Here is a 19508-nt window from a genome sequence, read left to right on the forward strand (position 1 = left end):
CGACTCCGAGCTCCTCACCCTATCTCTAAGGGAGCGCCCAGCCACCCTGTGGAGGAAACTCATCTCGGTCGCTTGTACTCGCGATCTCGTTCTTTCGGTCATGAGCCAAATCTCATGACCAAAGATGAGGATCGGAACGTAGATCGATCAGTAAATTGACAGATTTGCTTCCCTACTCAGCTCTCTCTTCACCACGACGGTCCAATACAGCGTCCGCATCACTGCAGATGCTGCACCGATGCATCTGTCGATCTCACGCTCCATCCGTCCCTCCCTCGTGAACAAGACCCCGAGATACTTAAACTCCACTTGAGGCAAGGACACTCCACCGACCTGAAGAGGGAAAAGCACCTTTTTCCGGTCGAGAACAATGGCCCCAGATTTGGAGGTGCTGATTTTCATCCTGGACGCTTCACACGCGGCTGCAAACCGCCCCAGTGCACGCTGAAGGTCCTGATTTGATGAAGCCAACAGAACCACATCATCCGCAAACAGCAGAGACGAGATACTGTGGTTCCCAAACCAGACCCCCTCTACACCCTGGCTGCGCCTAGAAATTCTGTCCATAAAGATAATGAACAGAACCGGTGACAAAGGGCAGCCCTGGCAGAGGCCAACCTTCACTGGAAACAGGTTTGACTTACTACCGGCAATGCGAACCAAGCTCCTGCTGCGGTCATACAGGGACCGGATAGCCCTTAGCAAAGGACCGCGGACCCCGTACTCCCAGAGCACCCCCCACAGGGTGCCCCAAGGGACACGGTCAAACGCTTTCTCCAGATCCACAAAGCACATGTGGACTGGTTGGGCGAACTCCCACGAACCCTCGAGCACCCGATGGAGCGTGTAGAGCTGGTCCAGTGTGCCATGACCAGGACGAAAACCACACTGCTCCTCCTGAATCCGAGGTTCAACGATCGGTCGAATTCACCTCTCCAGTACTCTGGAATAGACCTTACCAGGGAGGCTGAGGAGTGCGATCCCCCTGTAGTTGGAACACACCCTGCGGTCCCCCTTCTTAAACAGAGGGACCACCACCCCGATCTGCCAATCCAGAGGCACTGTCCCCGACCGCCACGCGATGTTGCAGAGGCGTGTCAGCCAAGACAGTCCCACAACATCCAGAGACTTAAGGTACTCAGGACGGATTTCATCCACCCCAGGAGCCTTGCCACAGAGGAGCTTTCTAACCACCTCGGTGACTTCGGCCTGGGTAATGGACGAGTCCGCCTCTGAGACATGACGATGGGATTGAGGAGCTCTTCGAAGTATTCCTTCCACCGCCCGACAACATCCCCAGTCAGGGTCAACAGCTCTCCACCGTAAACAGTGCTGGTGGAGAGCTGCTTCTGCCTCCTGAGGCGTCGGACGGCTTGCCAGAATTTCTTCGAGACCGACCAACAGTCCTCCTCCATGGCCTCCCCGAACTCCTCCCAGACCCAGGTTTTTGCCTCTGCGACCGCACGGGCTGTGCAACGACAGGCACCAGAGACCTTGTGACCACAGCTACGAGCGGCCGTAATGGAGGTGGAGAACATGGTCCACTCGGACTCCATGTCTCCAACCTCCCCTGGGATCTGGGAGAAGCTCTCCCGGAGGTGGGAGTTGAAGACCTCGCTGACAGAGGGTTCCGCCAGTCATTCCCAGCAGACCCTCACGATACGTTTGGGCCTGCCAGGGCTGACCGGCTTCCTCCCCTCACAGCGGATCCAACTCACCACCAGGTGGTGATCGGTCGACAGCTCAGCCCCTCTCTTCACTCAAGTGTCCGAGACACATGGCCGAAGTTCAGATGATATGACTACAAAGTCGATCATCGACCTCTGGCTCAGGGTGTCCTGGTGCCATGTGCTCGAACATGGTGTTTGTGATAGACAAACTGTGACTAGCACAGAAGTCCAACAACTGGACACCACTCGGGTTCAGATCGGGGAGGCTGTGCTTCCCGATCACCCCCCAGGTCTCAGTGTCACCGTCCACATAGGCATTGAAATCCCCCAGGAGAACAATGGAGTCCCCAGTTGGAGCGCTACATATTACCCCTCTCAGGGACTCCAAGAAGGTCGGGTACTCTGCACTGCCACTCAGCCCGTAGGCCAAGACAACAGTGAGAGACCTGTCCCCGACCCGAAGGCGTAGGGACGCGACCCTTTCATTCACAGGAGTGAACTCCAACACATGGCGACTGAGCTGGGGAGCAATAAGCAATGCAACCCCAGCTCTCCGCTTCTCCCCATGGGCAACACCAGAAAAGTGCAGTGTCCAGCCCCTCTCCAAGAGTTGGGTACCAGAGCCCAAGCTGTGCGTGAAGGTGAGCCCAACTATCTCTAGTCAGTATCTCTCAACCCCCCCATATCACAAGCTCAGGCTCCTTACCCCCCAGCGAGGTGACATTCCACATCCCAACAGCCAGGGGCTGTGAGCGTGGACCGGCCGCCGGGCCACTTGCCCTCAACCGCCACCCAATCCTCTCTGCACCCAACCCCCATGGCCCCCTCTGCAGGTGGTGAACCCACAGGAGGGCAGGCCCACCTCGCTCTTTCGGGCTGAGCCCGGCCGGGCCCCATGAGCTACGGCCCAAGCACCAGGCACTCGTGCGCCAACCCCAGGCCTGGCTCCAGGTGGGCCCCCGACTCTGCCATACCGAGCGACGTCTCGGTCCTTGAGTTTTTACTGGTCATGGGAGCTTCTGAATTGCCCTTAGTCTGACCCGTCACCTAGGACCTGTTTGCCTTGGGAAACCCTACAAGGGGCACAAAGCCCCCGACAACATAGCTCCTAGGATCATCCGGGTATGCAAACTCCCCCACCGCGATAAGGTGGCAGCTAGAGGGGGAAATTATGAGTCATTTGAAAACAAAACTGTGTCAGCATAACTTTCTAATATAGAACACCAAATAACTTAAAAACCTGAAAGCTTATCACCAAAAATGCAACATACACATGGAGACAATTCATTTCGGGAGAATATCAGCTCCTTATGAAATGACTTGTGCCTGTTGCTTTTAACAGGAAGAACCTGCTGCTTGTGTGGCAGAATGAAGCGTATTTTATGGTTATTAAGAAAATAAGAAAACCTACCAACTCCAAATATTGCAGAATAGATAATGCGACAATAATATGATGATGGTTATACAGTGGGGTAAAAAAGTATTTAGTCAGCTCCTGATTGTGCAAGTTCTTCTACTTAGAAAGATGAGAGAAATCTGTAAATTTCATCATAGGTACACTTCAACTAAGAGACAAAATGAGAAAAAAAAAATCCAGGAAATCACATTGTAGGATTTTTAAAGAATTTATTTGTAAATTATGGTGGAAAATAAGTATTTGGTCAATTACAAAAATTCAACTCAATACTTTGTAACATAATCTTTGTTGGCAATGACATAGGTCAAACGTTTCCTGTAAGTCTTCACCAGGTTTGCACACACTGTAGCTGGTATTTTGGCCCATTCCTCCATGCAGATCTCCTCCAGAGCAGTGATGTTTTGGGGCTGTCACTGGGCAACACATACTTTCAACTCCCTCAACAAATTTTCTATGGGGTTGAGGTCTGGAGACTGGCTTGGCCACTCCAGGACCTTGTTGCCTGAGCTTTGTGTTTTGGATCACTGTCATGCTGGAAGACCCAGCCACGTTGCATCTTCAATGCTCTCACTGATGGAAGGAGGTTTTGGCTTAAATCTCACGATCATGGCCACGTTCATTCTTCCCTTAGCACAGATCAGTCATCCTGTCCACTTTGCAGAAAAACAGCCCAAAGCATGATGTTTCCACCCCCATGCTTCACAGTAGATATGGTGTTCTTGGGATGCAACTCAGCATTCTTTTTCATCCAAACATGACGAGGTGAGTTTTTACCAAAATGTTCTATTTTGGTTTCATCTGACTACATGATATTCTCCCAATCCTCTTCTGATCATCCATATGCTCTCTGGCAAACTTCAGACGGGCCTGGACATGTACTGCCTTAAGCAGGGGGACACGCCTGGCACTGCAGGATTTGAGTCCCTCTCTGCGTAGTGTGTAGCCTTTGTTACTTTGGTCCCAGCTCTCTGCAGGTCATTCATCAACTCCCTCCGTGTAGTGCTGGAATTTTTGTTGATCGTTCTCATGATCATTTTTACCCCATGGGATGACATCTTGTGTGGCGCCCCAGACTGAGGGAGATTATCAATGGTTCTGTATGCCTTCCGTTTTCTCACAGTTGATCCCACAGTTGATTTATTCACACCAACCTGCTTGACTATTGTAGATTCACTCTTCCCAGCCTGGTTCACATCTACAATTTTCTTCCTGGTGTCCTTCGACAGCTCTTCGGTCTTGGCCATGGTTGAGTTTGGAGTCTGACTGTTTGAGGCTGTGGACAGGTGTCTTTCATACAGATAACGAGTTCTAAAAGGTGCCAGTAATGCAGGTAACGGGTGGAGCACAGAAAAACTTTTAAAGAAGTTACAGGTCTGTGAGAGCCAGAAATTTTACTTGTTTGTGGGTGACCAAATACTTATTTTTCACCATAATTTACAAATAAATTTTTTAAAAATCCTACAAAGTGATTTTCTGGATTTTGTTTTTTCTCATTTTGTCTCTCATCATTGAAGTGTATGTATGATGAAAATTACAGACCTCCCTCATCTTTCTAAGTAGGAGAACCTGCACAATCAGGGGCTGACTAAATACTTTTTGGCCCCACTGTAACAGTAAATCTTCTGCCACCACCCTGGGAAATTCACTCAGGGAACTCATCAATTAAACAATTCAGTTGTAAAGCACGCAGGCTCGTTCACAAATGAGAGACTGAGGAGCAGTTCAAAAATCACAGAATTGAATTTATTATTTACAACTTGCTTTCTTTTATTAAAAAGCAAAACACAACACACTGTCAAAATATATTCGACATATAAACTAAACACAGAAAAACCTAATGGCTGAATAGAATAGAATACAAATTTTCTGTAAAACATTTATGCCAGACTCCAGGTTGAGCATCGGGCTGCAGGTGGCTGATTCACTCCCCCTGCAGAACACACACCCGGTGGCCACAACAGACAGGAACAGTCAATGTGCCAATGTGGACCATGTCAGCAAACTTCAAAAGGGGTGCCACAGCGCACCACCAGACGCACCATCAGTGTGATCATAAAACAAAGATAACACGATGAAACAAAACCAACCAGGATTGACAAAACAAAACAGGGGGAAACAAAGTGAAGCAAAGCGAAGCAGCAGTAGTTTCCTCCAGCAACTCAGTCACGCACGCGACGTGGGGAGGAACATCAACGCTGCCCGGCCGCAGTCAGTGACTGACAAAGAGCGATACGCCGTGTGCCGCTGGCAATAACACTCCCATAAGCCTCTGTCACCACAGGAACATGGAAGAAAGAGATGCCACATCATGTCACAAGCCCAACCTCCAGCAAGCAAGAGACACACAGGTGCTCCCCACTCGCTTTTATGCAAGCCTTCTCCCGCACCGATTGGCTGAAACCAGACAGCAGCTGGAAGTCACCCAAGCTAATTACTTCATCCTGCACACACCCACTCTCATTTTGGAGCCACTTAGAGACACTTTTGTGCTGCATCATCATCTGCAAGTGTGCTAAAACGTTTTCTATTTCCTTCTTTTTTCCTTTGAACTTTTTACTTCTTCATTTGTGTAAGTAACAAGTAGCATGGTTTTGTAATTATAAATTCCTTTACTTGGCATTGTACATACACTGAACAAAAATATGAACACAGCACTGTTGTTTTTGCTCCTATTTTTTATGAGCTGAACTCAAAGATCTTAAAACATTTGACTGACTGGTCAGAAAACCAGTCAGTATCTGGTGTGACCACCATTTGCCTCACGCAGTGTAACATCTCCTTCACACAGAGTTGATCAGGTTGTTGACTGTGGCCTGCTGGTCCACTCCTCTTCAATGGCTGTGCAAAGTTGCTGGATATTGGCAAGAACTGGAACACACTGTCATATACGCCGATTAAGGGCATCCCAAACATGCTCAATGGGTGACATGTCCGGTGAGTATGTTGGCCATTGAAGAACTGGGATGTTTTCAGCTTCCAGGAATTGTGTACAGATCCTTGCAACATGGGGCCATGCATTATCATGCTGCAAAAACGAGGTGATGGTTGTGAATGAATGGCACAACAATGGGCCTCATGATCTCATCACGGTAATCAATAAAATGCACCTGTGTTCATTGTCCTTAACATACTCCTGCCCATACCATAAGCCCATGGCCACCATGGGCCACTCGATCCACAACGTGGAGCCACACATCTGGCTCTCTCCATCTCCTCCTCCTCTCTGTGCCACTCCACAGCACAGAGCTCAAATAAGCATGCAGTCACAAAGTTCTTCTGCTGTGGATTTTGAGGAGCAAACTGGGGCGATCTGAATTGTTCAGCAACTGACGGTTGGATGCATATGGGTGTGTGTTTGGAGACAATGCGCCTCATTCACAATGTGACAGAACCTAATGCGCTGTTACCCGCACAGCACGCAACAATACAGAACATTATTCTTGACCATGCATAATGGTCCTGTTAATGGTTCCTCATAATTCTCCAGCAACACGTGCCATTAATCATGTGGTAACAGGTTGCAGCAGTTCCTGAGGACACTTGATGCCTCTGCCCCAAATCGTCACATTCATGATCAGCAGCCTATAAATAAGTCATCTTGAAACACTGTAGTTTGAATTAAAGAAATAGGAATACAACTGGAACTTTATTTTACTGCTCCATACAATGTAGCCTTTAGAAATAGACTAGAGACAGATAAGCAGTGATGTAGAACAACAGGTATTTCACTGGCAAGTGTTGACACTGCTGAACTGCTGCACACATAATCACACCGTATATTTCTACTTACCAATCCTTCTGGTTAACACCTCCTCCAGTCTTGTCAATTTCACCGTGGAGTCTCTTACTTTCTGTGATCACCTTCTCCAGCTGAACACGCAACCTCTTCACCTCCTCCTATGGCAAACAGACAACAACACATACTGTATGTAAGTACATCCAACACAGTGGATCGACCTTTGCAAAAGCAGTGCAGATTTTTAGTGAAGACAGGCAATTTTCAGCTTCAGCATGAAAATCTTCAGCATAAATAAATAAATAAATACAGGACTCATGCAGCTCAGGAAATATTTCTGTATAATGGAAAAAAGAACTCTTATTTCCTTTCGTTGGTCTGTTTAATAATTTTGTACATGCTTGATATTTGTCATACTATGCAAGTCAGCTGCCTGGAATGTTGAAAGAACAGACATCAGAGTTTGTGTGGATTAAGGGGACAGGCATTTCGATTATGCAACAACATCACTGACATATTGGTTCTAGTGTGAACTTTGGGTATGGCTGGTTTTGCTACATCCAATGGAGCATTATAATTACCCCGAAGACAGAAGCGACTCAACTATGCAGATAAAATAGCCTCCAGTAAAAGTCCAGCATGCAGTCTATGTAATATTTATTATGACCGAATAAGACGGGATAAGCAAGCTCAATATAATTTGGATCTGAGTAGTTCCTCAATAAATAGGCCAGAGGCATGCTCATCACTTCTCATTAAAAAAAGACAAGGCTACTATGCATTTTTCTTTGCGCTCAACTCTGAAAGAATAGATTAATCACTACAGTCACTTTTTATTATCTAGCTTCAAGTTATCTGTCAGTGAAAAATTTTTTTAATGGGCTGTATGTGCTCTGCAGAGATCTGCAGCAATGCAGAGCAGGTGGTTTGAACAAATCTCAAACAGGCACAAACAAACCTGTCCTGTGCCACTGGGTTTGGATTTTATTTTTCATCTGGATACAGATGAAACTGAACATGAACTTCACATTAATGCGTGTTATGCACACCACAAGGTGATCCAATGATGCACAGTGTGTTTTACAAATCCCTATTTACACGCTGCTTGAGAAAAATGCTGGAAAACCCCTTTTACACAGACACTTGTGTTCACACAAAATTCATATAACCTGGATCGTTTTGCAGAAGATAAAAGGCACTAAAATGCTGGATAGCATGTGTACAGTTTGTATGGCACATTTCAATGTAGCAAAAACATCATGCCACCGCCCCATATAAAACCTGTCCCGTCTGAATGAATCATGCAGTAAGCAATTTAACAATCAGTCATACTACATGCATGATCTTATCTTAAGGACTTCATAGTACCATATCACCCCAATAGAGCGCTTTGCTCTCAGACTGCAGGCTTACTTGTAGTTCCTAGGGTTTGTAAGAGTAGAATGGGAGGCAGAGCCTTCAGCTTTCAGGCTCCTCTCCTGTGGAACCAGCTCCCAATTCAGATCAGGGAGACAGACACCCTCTCTACTTTTAAGATTAGGCTTAAAACTTTCCTTTTTGCTAAAGCTTATAGTTAGGGCTGGATCAGGTGACCCTGAACCATCCCTTAGTTATGCTGCTATAGACTTAGACTGCTGGGGGGTTCCCATGATGCACTGAGTGTTTCTTTCTCTTTTTGCTCTGTATGCACCACTCTGCATTTAATCATTAGTGATTGATCTCTGCTCCCCTCCACAGCATGTCTTTTTCCTGGTTCTCTCCCTCAGCCCCAACCAGTCCCAGCAGAAGACTGCCCCTCCCTGAGCCTGGTTCTGCTGGAGGTTTCTTCCTGTTAAAAGGGAGTTTTTCCTTCCCACTGTCGCCAAGTGCTTGCTCACAGGGGGTTGTTTTGACCGTTGGGGTTTTTCCATAATTATTGTATGGCTTTGCCTTACAATATAAAGCGCCTTGGGGCAACTGTTTGTTGTGATTTGGCGCTATATAAATAAAATTGATTTGATTTGATGATAAGATTGTAATAGAGGCAGCAGATGAGGATATATTTAGCAGCTTTGCTCTGCTGACCATGATTCACATAAATAAGGTAAGAAACCAGACCTGTTTTATCCCAAATGTTGTTACACTGAAGACTGTATAATCTCAGTAGTAATAATAATAATTGTATTACTAGTAAGTGTCAAATTTAAGAGTCACTTCAGTGATATGATGGAGTTCTGTGCAATGGAGTTGCTTGTGACCACACTGCATACAACTGTGGCCAAATCCAGCAGTACCATGCCATAGACCACCTCTGCAAGTCGGGCCAAACAAGCGCCCGTGTACCAACCCCAGCCATGGACCAGAGCACTCACAGTAATCTAACAAACTGGACTTTGGGGGCATAACGTGCTCAGACACAGTCCAGAGTGCACAGTGTCAGTACAACCCCAATTCCAATGAAGTTGGCACATTGTGTAAAATGTAAATAAAAACAGAATACAATGATTTGCAAATCCTCTTCAACCTATATTCAATTGAATACACCACAAAGACAAGATATTTAATGTTCAAACTGATAGACTTTAATGATTTTGTGCAAATATTTGCTCATTTTGAAATGGATGCCTGTAACACGTTTCAAAAAAAGCTGGGACAGTGGTATGTTTACCACTTGTTGATGTATGGCTTTCGCTTTGCATGGTAGTTTTAACTTGCACTTGTAGATGCAGCAACGAACTGTGTTAACTGACAATGGTTTTCTGAAGTGTTCCTGAGCCCACATGGTAAGATCCTTTACACAATGATGTCAGTTTTGCAGTGCCGCCTGAGGGATTGAAGGTCACGGGCATTCAATGTTGGGTTTCGTCTGTGCCGCTTACGTGTAGAAAGTTCTCCAGATTCTGTGAATCTTCTGATTATATTATAGACTTCTGATGATGGAATCCATAAATTCCTTGCAACTGAATGTTGAGAAACAGTTCTTAAACTGTTGGACTATTTTTTTTCACACAGTTGCTCACAAAGTGGTGATCCTCACCCCATCTTTGCTTGTGAATGGCTGAGCCTTTTGGGGATGCTCCTTTTATACCCAATCATGACACTCGCCTGTTTCCAATTAGGTGTTCTTGAGCATTCATCAACTTTCCCAGTCTTTTGTTGTCACTGTCCCAACTTTTTTGAAACGTGTTGCAGGCATCCATTTCAAAATTAGCAAATATTTGTACAAAAACAAAAAAGTCTATCAGTTTGAACATTAAATATCTTGTCTTTGTGGTGTATTCAATTGAATATAGGTTGAAGAGGATTTTCAAATCATTGTATTCAGTTTTTATTTACGTTTTACACAACGTCCTAACTTCATTGGAATTGGGGTTGTACAGCTAAATTAATAAAGAACTGCTGAACTTAGAACCATACTTGGACAAATGACTGCATCTAAAGTGCAGCAGCGTCAGCATCCTTTGAACTAACTTTGGCTACAAAATGTAAATGAGTTCAGCATTCCTTAATGGAAAATCCATAGCATCAGGAAAAAAAAAAAATCTGGGTTTTCCTTCAGGCCTATAGTCAAGATGTCACATAAATTTGTGTTAAATGCTGATTAACCACTGATTTTACTGCTTATGTCTTTATTATGGTCCATGTCACATTTCCATTGGGAAAAAAGATCAGGTCAATAGTTAAGGAAAAACTCATTCACATAAGCTTTACCTCAGTGGCTTGAAGAAGTGCATCCTTCTCACTCATCCGGTCTTCATAGGCCAAGAGCAAAGGTGAAAAATACTTAATGTCCACCTGCACAAAACAATACAAATCTCTCAGAACATCTATGACAGTGTCGCTATCAGCCCACACATTTGTGGGCAGGAAAATTACTTTATTATAACAGTCCTAGATGGAGAAATATCATCACCAAAAGGGGGCGTATTTTTCTGTTCAGCACATTTTCTGTCGTACTGGGCAGCTACTAAATAGCAATGTCATTCTAATCACATGTAAAGCACATATTTTATTCTTTTGTCAACCTGGACTACCAAATGTCAAACTTAGCCCACTCAGTCTGACAAATTTCAAATTTTCTGACCCCTGACCCCTGTCATGGGGGGGGGTCACTGCCATTTCAGTGCCTTCACAACTAAAAATACACCTACTGCCACTATATACTAATACCATTTTACAAAATTAGAGTCATTTTGTAGGTTTGTAGGTTCCATTGAATATGAAGGGAGAGATGCTACCTTCAACTCATGCTGCCTTGCAACCTCATATCCTTCATGCAAACTACATCATGATGCAGGATAAATTATACCAAGCTAATTGCCCCAAGCATCCTCCAATTGAAGAGAATTTAGAGCACAGAGCATATGTTCCAGTAGCATGTTTGGCTCTTCCTGCCCCACGGGTGGTAATTGAAGTGATAAATGTGGCTAGTATAGTCTGCCTTGTACTCCTCTCTGCAAATGCCACGGTGGAGACTGGATAACCCTGAACTATATAAGGTTGGTAGTGTGTGTCTAGGATCCGATGGTGAAGAGGGACCATACATGTATTTGGTAAACGAAAAATTAAGACAAGAAACTAGAATCGTCCTCTGTTCCGTTGCTCCAAATGCTGCGCCGCTCTCTACTGAGTCTAGAGACTGGTCGGAATTAATAACTTTAAATCAAATGACACCTCTTTTCAAATGTTGTAATGTAAACAATAAACTGCAATCGATCAAAATGTTTCTTTCCTCCCAAATCGGGATGTCCTGCACTGACATGTAGCAGCCCGAGACTGTATGGCTGCAGACCTGCCGACTCCAGCAGCTGTCTGAGTTCAGCTCAGACATATGGAGAAACTTTAATGCCATTAATGTCTGTAAGGAAATACTTTTGACAAAAACTACAGATTTTGTTCATGTCTATTTATGTGCAGAGATCAAGGATCCAGTGACCAATTTCAGATTTATTTACTTTAAGACTCAATAAAATATTGTTGACATAAAAAACCTGTAAAGCCTACTTGTAGTACACAGAAAATTCAGAAGAGGTATCAATAAGGAACTGGATCAATAAGTGGAATCGATAATGTGTCAAAATCGATAAAATCTTATCAATACCCATCCCTAACCATGATGTTGAACAATCTTTGTTTTCAGGTAATTTGAGAGTTGTTTAGAGGCTCCCATGTTGCCACTCTTTACAACCCCAATGCCAATGAAGTTGAGACATGTAAAATGTAAATAAAAACAGAATACAATGATTTGCAAATCCTCTTCAACTTATATTCAATTTAATACTCCACAAAGACAAGATATTTAATGTTCAAACTGATAAACTTTGTTGTTTTTGTGCAAATATTTGGTCATTTTGAAATGGATGCCTGCAACACATTTCAAAAAAGTTGGAACGGGGCAAAAAAAGGCTGGGAAAGTTGATGAATGCTAAAAGAACACCTAATTGGAAACAGATGAGTGTCATGATTGGGTATAAAAGGAGCATCCCCAAAAGGCTCAGCCATTCACAAGCAAAGACGCGGTGAGGATCACCACTTTGTGCGCAACTGTGTGAAAAAAAAAAAAAAAGTCCAACAGTTTAAGAACTATGTTGCAAGGAATTTAGGGATTCCATCATCTACACCCTACACCCCCATCTACCCTTTCTCATGACTGAATTCACCTGTGTAAGGAGGTCAAGGGTCAATGAGCTTACCAAACCAATTTTGTCTTCCAATAATTACTGCTAAATATATTCAAATCAATAAAATGACAAGGGTGCCCAAATTTATGCACCTGCCAAATTTTGTTTAAATAATTATTGCACACTTTCTGTAAATACTAGAAACTTCATTTCACTTCTCAAATATCTGTGTTCGTCTGCTTTATGATATATTTAATTGAAATTTCTGATCCAGACAACCAATGATTTATAAAGGAAAATCATGAAAATTATGAGGGGTGCCCAAACTTTTGCATACGAATGTATATGCACACATATACACAACAAATGTGAAATGTAAAGAGAGTGTTAGGTACATTCAGTTGGGCAAAACCTCCAAAGTTGAAAAATAAGAAATAAAACACTGCCACTTATTGTACAACATTTGTGTACATCCTCTTAAAGTGTATTTAATTTTCTCAAGTTTTGGAAAAAACATCATGTCTTTAAGCCACAAGGAAATTGAGGGACATTCATCAGATTTCCAATGTAACAATAAGGAACGTCTTGCAATTAAAGATGTAAAAGCAATAATGTCCTTTTTAGCAGAATTGAATACTAAAGAGGAATCAGGAATACCAAATATAGCAACGAGCGGACAAGGCTGCAGATTTACCTAGAGAACAGAAGAAATGACTGAGAAGTAACTTGACCAGAAATTATATAATGAAGGACAGAAAAAGAACATGTGGCCAAGATGACATGGAGAGCATTTACATTTATTGCATACATCCACAATATCAGGGTATATCTCAGAGAGCCTAGATTTGGAGAAATGAACCCTATGTACAACTTTAAATTGAATTAGGCTAAGATGAGCACAAGAGGAAGATTTTATTCTTTCAATGGTTTCTTCCTAGCTCAGTTGTATTCCCAACTCTTTATCCCATGCTTTTTTTGACACTTGAATCCGTACTTAAGGTTAAAATGAAATTATAAATCTTTGATATCAGTCCTTTCTATTTATTTATTTATTTGACAGGAACATTGCACAACAAATGTGTTGCACAGACCAGATTTTAGCTACAAGCTAATTTTCATCTGCTGTCCCCGGGCAGAAGCAAGAAACAGCAGGTCACAATGTACAAAATACTACAAAATATAAAAATCGATACAACCCCCACAAGCACCAACAACAAAAACCAGCAACGGATTACTCACAATTAATATACAGTTTTCCAAGACACTGTCAATAATCAATTAATGTTCACAAATCTGACCATCTTTCAACCATTTCTTTATGTAAAATTTAAACTGTTGCAGAGTGTCTCTCGAACAGTCAAAGGTATAGAGTTCCACATCCCTACAGCTCTGACAGAGAAGCAGTTTTGTCCAAATGTTGAGGTCCTAAAATTCACAAAACAATCTCCTCTAGAGGAGGAACGTGTTGTTCTCCGTCCTGCTTCATCACACGATTTTACAAACAATTTCAGAGGCTGTGGTGCCAGATTATGAACAATTTTATACACTAAACTGACGTTCTGATGTGGATAATGTGAGAGCATTTTTCCCAGAGCTGTTCAGGACGTGCAGAGGGAAAATTTGGGAAACTTTTAGAAACAAAATTCAGAATTTGTAAATAACGAAACAGATGCATACCAGGTAAATTATATTTGGAAGATAAGTTAGCAAAACTATCAAATAGCCCAGATATGTATAGATTTCTTATTTGTTTATGCCCCTATCATACCAAACTGAAAATGATGGATCTGAAAGAGACAGAGGAAAGAAATGATTGTTGGTTAAAGGGCACAAAGAAGAGGCAGCTATAAATTTAAACCGACGTCTTAACTGAAACCAGATTTTTTATGTATTAAGAACAACTTGATTATTAGCATACAACAAGGGTTTAATAGGCAAAGAAGAAAAAAATTAGACCAGGTAATGAAGACCCAATACAAGATGATAGTTCAAATATGCAGAACTATGGAGAAGTAGACAATTTTAACCAATAAGAAAGTTTTTGTATGTGAGCAGCCCAGTAATATGACTGAAAATTGGGCAATGCAAATCCCCCACTGAGTTTACATCTTTGCAGTAATGTTTTGTGAACTCCAGGAGGTTTCCCATTCCAAATTAAACTACAAATTAATTTGTCCAAGGAATCAAAAAAGATTTTTGGCCGAAAAAGAGGAATAGACTGAAATAAAAAAAAAAGAAATTTTGGTAATATATTCATCTTGACAACATTAATTCTACCCGAGAGAGAGGAAGATTATGCCACCTCTGAATATCAGAAGTTATTGTTGTGTGGGCCGCTGAAGAGGAGGTACTGCTGGCCCACCACCACCAGAGGGCGCCCTGTCTGGAGTGCGGACTCCAGGCACCAGAGGGCGCTGCCGCCTCACAGGAGCAGCCGGGGTGACAGCTGTCACTTATCGCCTACGACAGCTGTCACCAATCATCTGATCAGCAGTGGTATATCAGCAGGACGACATCTCCACCTCTTTGCCGAGATATCGCTCTACCTAGAAGGTACCGTACTCAGCCGACTGTGTTGTCTTTTTTGACATTAACCCTTTGTTACTTTTGTGCGTTAAATAGCAGACATTCTTCCAACGAGAGGCGGAGGTGGTTTTCCCGCCATACGGGTTGCTGGGTGCAAACGCACCCACATTTAACTGTTTTTGTTCCTCGCCAGCAGTACCAGATCCGACACGCGGAGGCAGTGGCCACCTGGGAGTTCGGGACTTGGCGGCTCCAGTATTCCCGGGGTTCGGTGGCGGAGGAAATCGTGTGGTTCCGGTTCTGCTTTGGACAGACGTCTCTTATCTTCGAGCCTGCCCACGTGACACATTTTTGTGAATTGACTTCTTTGTCTATTGTTGTAATCCGTTGTGTTTGTTGTGCTTATTCACAACAGTAAAGTGTTGTTATTTGACTTCCTCCATTGTCCGTTCATTTGCGCCCCCTGTTGTGGGTCCGTGTTCCTACACTTTCACAACAGTTATTTTTGTAATAAGAGGAGAGAAATTAGCTGTAGCAAGGCCAGATAAAGAATGTGTCACATTTATACCAAGATACTTAAATCCTGTCAGACTAAGTTTAAACAGGTAAGTCAGACTGTTGAAGACCACAAGCAGCAGTATTTATGGGAAAGCATTAAATTAAATTTATAGCCTGAAAAGGAGCTGAAATTATTTAAAATACTCAAGACCATGGGGATAGAATTAACAGGATTTGATAATATAACAACAGATTGCCCGCATATAAAGACAATTTGTGTTCAATCCCATTTCAAAAAATGCCACTAAATGAAGAAGAAGAACACAATGTATTGGAAAGAGGCTCACTCGCAATAACAAAGAGCAAAGGCAATAACAGACAACCTTAGTGTGTTCCACATCCAAGAGGAAAATAATCGAAGAATATATCATTGGTATGGACACGAGCTTTGGGAGATGCATATAGGAGGTGAATCCAAGAAACAAATTTATCACCAAATCCGAACTTCCTCAAAACCTTAAACACATACTCCCACTCCACCCGACAGGCGTTCAAGTGGACACCAGAATGTGACGAAGCCTTCAAGGTCCTAAAACAACGCTTTATGGCAGCCCCCGTGCTACTCCTTTCTGACCCCGCTCGGCAGTTCGTGGTTGAAGTCGATGCTTCTGACGTCGGTGTGGGGGCAATCCTGTCTCAAATGAATCCCTCTAACAAAAGGCTACATCCCTGTGCTTTTCTGTCCCGCAAGTTGTCTTCCACAGGGCGCAATTACTGCATCGGCGACCGCGAACTGCTAGCAGTCAAAGTAGCCTCGGAGAAGTGGCGTCACTGGGTGGAGGGGGCACAAATGCCATTTATAGTGTATACTGACCATAAGAATTTAGCGTATTTAAGAACAACAAAATGTCTTAACACTCGTCAGGCCCAGTGGGCTATATTTTTCAGTCGTTTTGACTTTGTCATCTCCTATCAACAACAAGCTAACAATCAGACTGAATGTTTTAATCAGGAGTTGGAAAAGGGGCTTAGGATTTTGTGTTCGCAACACCTGTCTACCTGGCCATCACAGTTAGCTTGGATTGAATTAGCACACAATAGCTTACCTTCTGCCTCATCCAGTTATTCTCCATTTCATATAGTCTTTGGTCATCAGCCCTCTTTATTCTCATCCACAACCTTCGGTCCCCAGTTCCGTCCGCCCTCACCTTGATCACTCAGTGCTGGCGAATCCGGGAGCAGGCTTGTTGCGCCCTTAGCCAATCTTCCACCATGTATAAGTTGGCAGCTGACCGTAAGCGGCCTTCTGCCCCTGCCTACACGGCAGGCCTAAAGGTCTGGTTGTCGACTCGGCATTTACCACTCCGCGGGGTGCCGGGAAATTCGCTCCTAGGTTCGTGGGCCTGTTTCCTGTGTCTAAGGTCATCAATCCCGTCTCTGTCTGTCTTCGATTGCCCAGTTCCATGTGCATTCATCCCACTTTCTACATTAGTCATGTTAAAACCGTCAACTCCAGTTCTTTGATCGCTATCGCTAATTTCTGATTGTACACCCATATGATCTTTGAATAATTCCGGTGAGGGATTTATGGCATATCTTTGATATAAAATTCTAATTAATTATTTAAAAAGTAAAAATGACACAAATCGGTGAGAAAAGGTGGGCGAACGAGCTTTATCACGGAATAGCCTGCGAATCAAGAGAGCAAAAGGAACGAAAGAGGAACAAAACAAAACTGAAGTTACCGTTGATCTCCATGCTTTAAATGTGCCTGGAGCCACAGCTGGAGCAGTGTGTGTCTGCATCTCTGCATTCCAGGACAAACAGAAGCACGTGATCCAACCCACTGTAGAGATCTGTGTGCACTTCGGTGGATCCACCTGCTGTAGTTCCTTGTCCAGAACAATAGCGGGATCATCGCCTTCATCGTCAGAATCCTCACTGTCTGGTTCAGACTCTGATGACACGCTGCGCGCTCTGTCTTGCTCCAGTTAAAAAAACAAACAAACAAACAAAAAAAAAACACCACAACCACACACGCGAAATACGGCACCAAAATGATACACACTGCAAAGATGCCAAATGAGAGAGAGAGAGAGAGAGAGAGAGAGAGAGACGCTGTCTGTTTCTCTGCCTTTTTCTTCAATACCCTGGTGTCCCTGGTGTTTCTGAAATACACAGCCATCAACGAGCGTGTCGGCCGTCAGCTCCATGGAAACAAACGTGTTGTGAAAGTGTAGTGACACGGACCCACAACAGGGGGCGTAAATGAACGGACAATGAAAGAGTCAAATATGAACACTTTACTGTTGTGAAAAGCACAACCAAACACAGCAGATTACAGAATATGTACAATAGTCAATTAGCAAAGGTGACGTGTGGGCAGGCTCGAGGATAGAGGACGTCTGTCCTGAGAAGAACCGGAACCACACGATTTCCTCCGCCACCGAACCTGGAGAATACTGGAGCCGCCAAATCCCGAACACCCCAGGTGGCCACTGTCTCCGCGTGTCAGATCTGGTACTGCTGGCGAGGAGCAGAGACAATCAGATGTGGGTGTGTGAACACCCAGTAACAACAACGGTGGGAATTCCACCTCCACCTCTAACACACACTCGTGCAGTGTCTGAGTAACCACTTATCTGGATATGCAGGCTGAGAAGGTTACCTCCTAAGGTAGACGATATCTCGGCAACGAGGTGGAGATGACGTCCGGTCTTTATGGAGTGGGATGATGAAGTGTAGATGGGTGACAGCTGTCAAGAGATAATGAGTGACAGCTGTCACCCCCGGCTGTGTCCGTGGCGGCAGCGCCCTCTCGTGCCTGAAGCCCGCACTTCAGGCAGGGCGCCCTCTAGTGGTGGGCCAGCAGTACCTCCTCTTCTGGCGGCCCACACAACAGGACCCCCCCCTCAAAGGGCGCCTCCTGGCGCCCGACCAGGCTTGTCCGGGTGACGGCGGTAGAAATCGGCCAGGAGGGCCGGGTCCAGGATGAAGCTCCTCTTCACCCAGGAGCGTTCTTCGGGTCCATACCCCTCCCAGTCCATCAAATACTGGAACCCCCGGCCCATCCGACGGACGTCCAGGAGCCGGCACACTGTCCAAGCCGGCTCCCCGTCGATGATCCGGGCAGGAGGCGGCGCCGGTCCGGGAGCACAGAGGGGTGAGGTGTGGTGGGGTTTGATTCTTGACACGTGAAAAACCGGGTGGAGTCGAAGCTTCACTGCGGCAGGACTGAGGATTTTGAGGATTTCATACGGTCCAATGTACCTGTCCTTGAGCTTTGGAGAGTCCACCTGGAGGGGGATGTCCTTTGTGGATAGCCACACCTCCTGCCCGGGCTGGTAAGCAGGGGCCGGGGACCGCCGGCGGTCTGCATGGGTCTTCGCCCTCGTCCGGGACTTTAACAAGGCAGAACGGGCGGAGCGCCACACCCGACGGCACTTCCGCAGGTGGGCCTGGACCGAGGGCACACCGACCTCTCCCTCCACCACGGGAAACAACGGGGGCTGATACCCCAAACACACCTCAAATGGGGAGAGGCCGGTGGCAGAGGACACCTGGCTGTTATGTGCGTACTCGATCCAGGCCAGATGTTCACTCCAGGCCGTCGGGTGGGCGGACGTCACACAGCGCAGGGCTTGCTCCAATTCCTGATTGGCCCGTTCTGCCTGTCCATTGGTCTGCGGGTGATACCCGGATGAGAGGCTCACAGTGGCCCCCAGTTCCCGGCAGAAGCTCCTCCAGACGTGTGAGGAAAACTGGGGACCACGATCAGAGACGATGTCGGTAGGTATCCCATGCAGACGGACGATGTGGTGGACCAGGAGGTTTGCAGTCTCCTGGGCCGTGGGGAGCTTCGGGAGGGCCACGAAGTGGGCCGCCTTGGAGAATCGGTCCACTATTGTGAAGATGGTTGTCATGCCCTGGGACGGCGGGAGGCCCGTGACAAAATCCAGACCGATGTGGGACCAGGGGTGATGAGGCACAGGAAGTAGCTGAAGAAGTCCCTGTGCCTTCTGGTGGTCTGCCTTGCCCATGGCACAGGTGGTGCAGGCCTG

The 19508-nt window shown here is 45.1% G+C and overlaps 1 protein-coding gene across 3 annotated transcripts in view; it reads right to left on the reverse strand.

Annotated features, from left to right (window-relative positions):
• The window catches only part of cep89 (centrosomal protein 89), a 331169-nt gene that overhangs the window by 224856 nt on the left and 86805 nt on the right, over positions 1 to 19508 (reverse strand). For all 3 annotated transcript variants that reach the window (XM_034185204.1, XM_034185196.1, XM_034185210.1), the window contains exons 9-10: positions 10514 to 10597; positions 6878 to 6984 (exon numbers count right to left, since the gene is read on the reverse strand). In XM_034185204.1, the coding sequence (XP_034041095.1) occupies positions 6878 to 6984; positions 10514 to 10597 (191 nt within the window). The remainder of the gene's footprint in view (positions 1 to 6877; positions 6985 to 10513; positions 10598 to 19508) is intronic.

The sequence above is a fragment of the Thalassophryne amazonica genome, chromosome 2, assembly GCF_902500255.1.
Source record: "Thalassophryne amazonica chromosome 2, fThaAma1.1, whole genome shotgun sequence".
Classification (NCBI taxonomy): Eukaryota; Metazoa; Chordata; class Actinopteri; order Batrachoidiformes; family Batrachoididae; genus Thalassophryne; species Thalassophryne amazonica.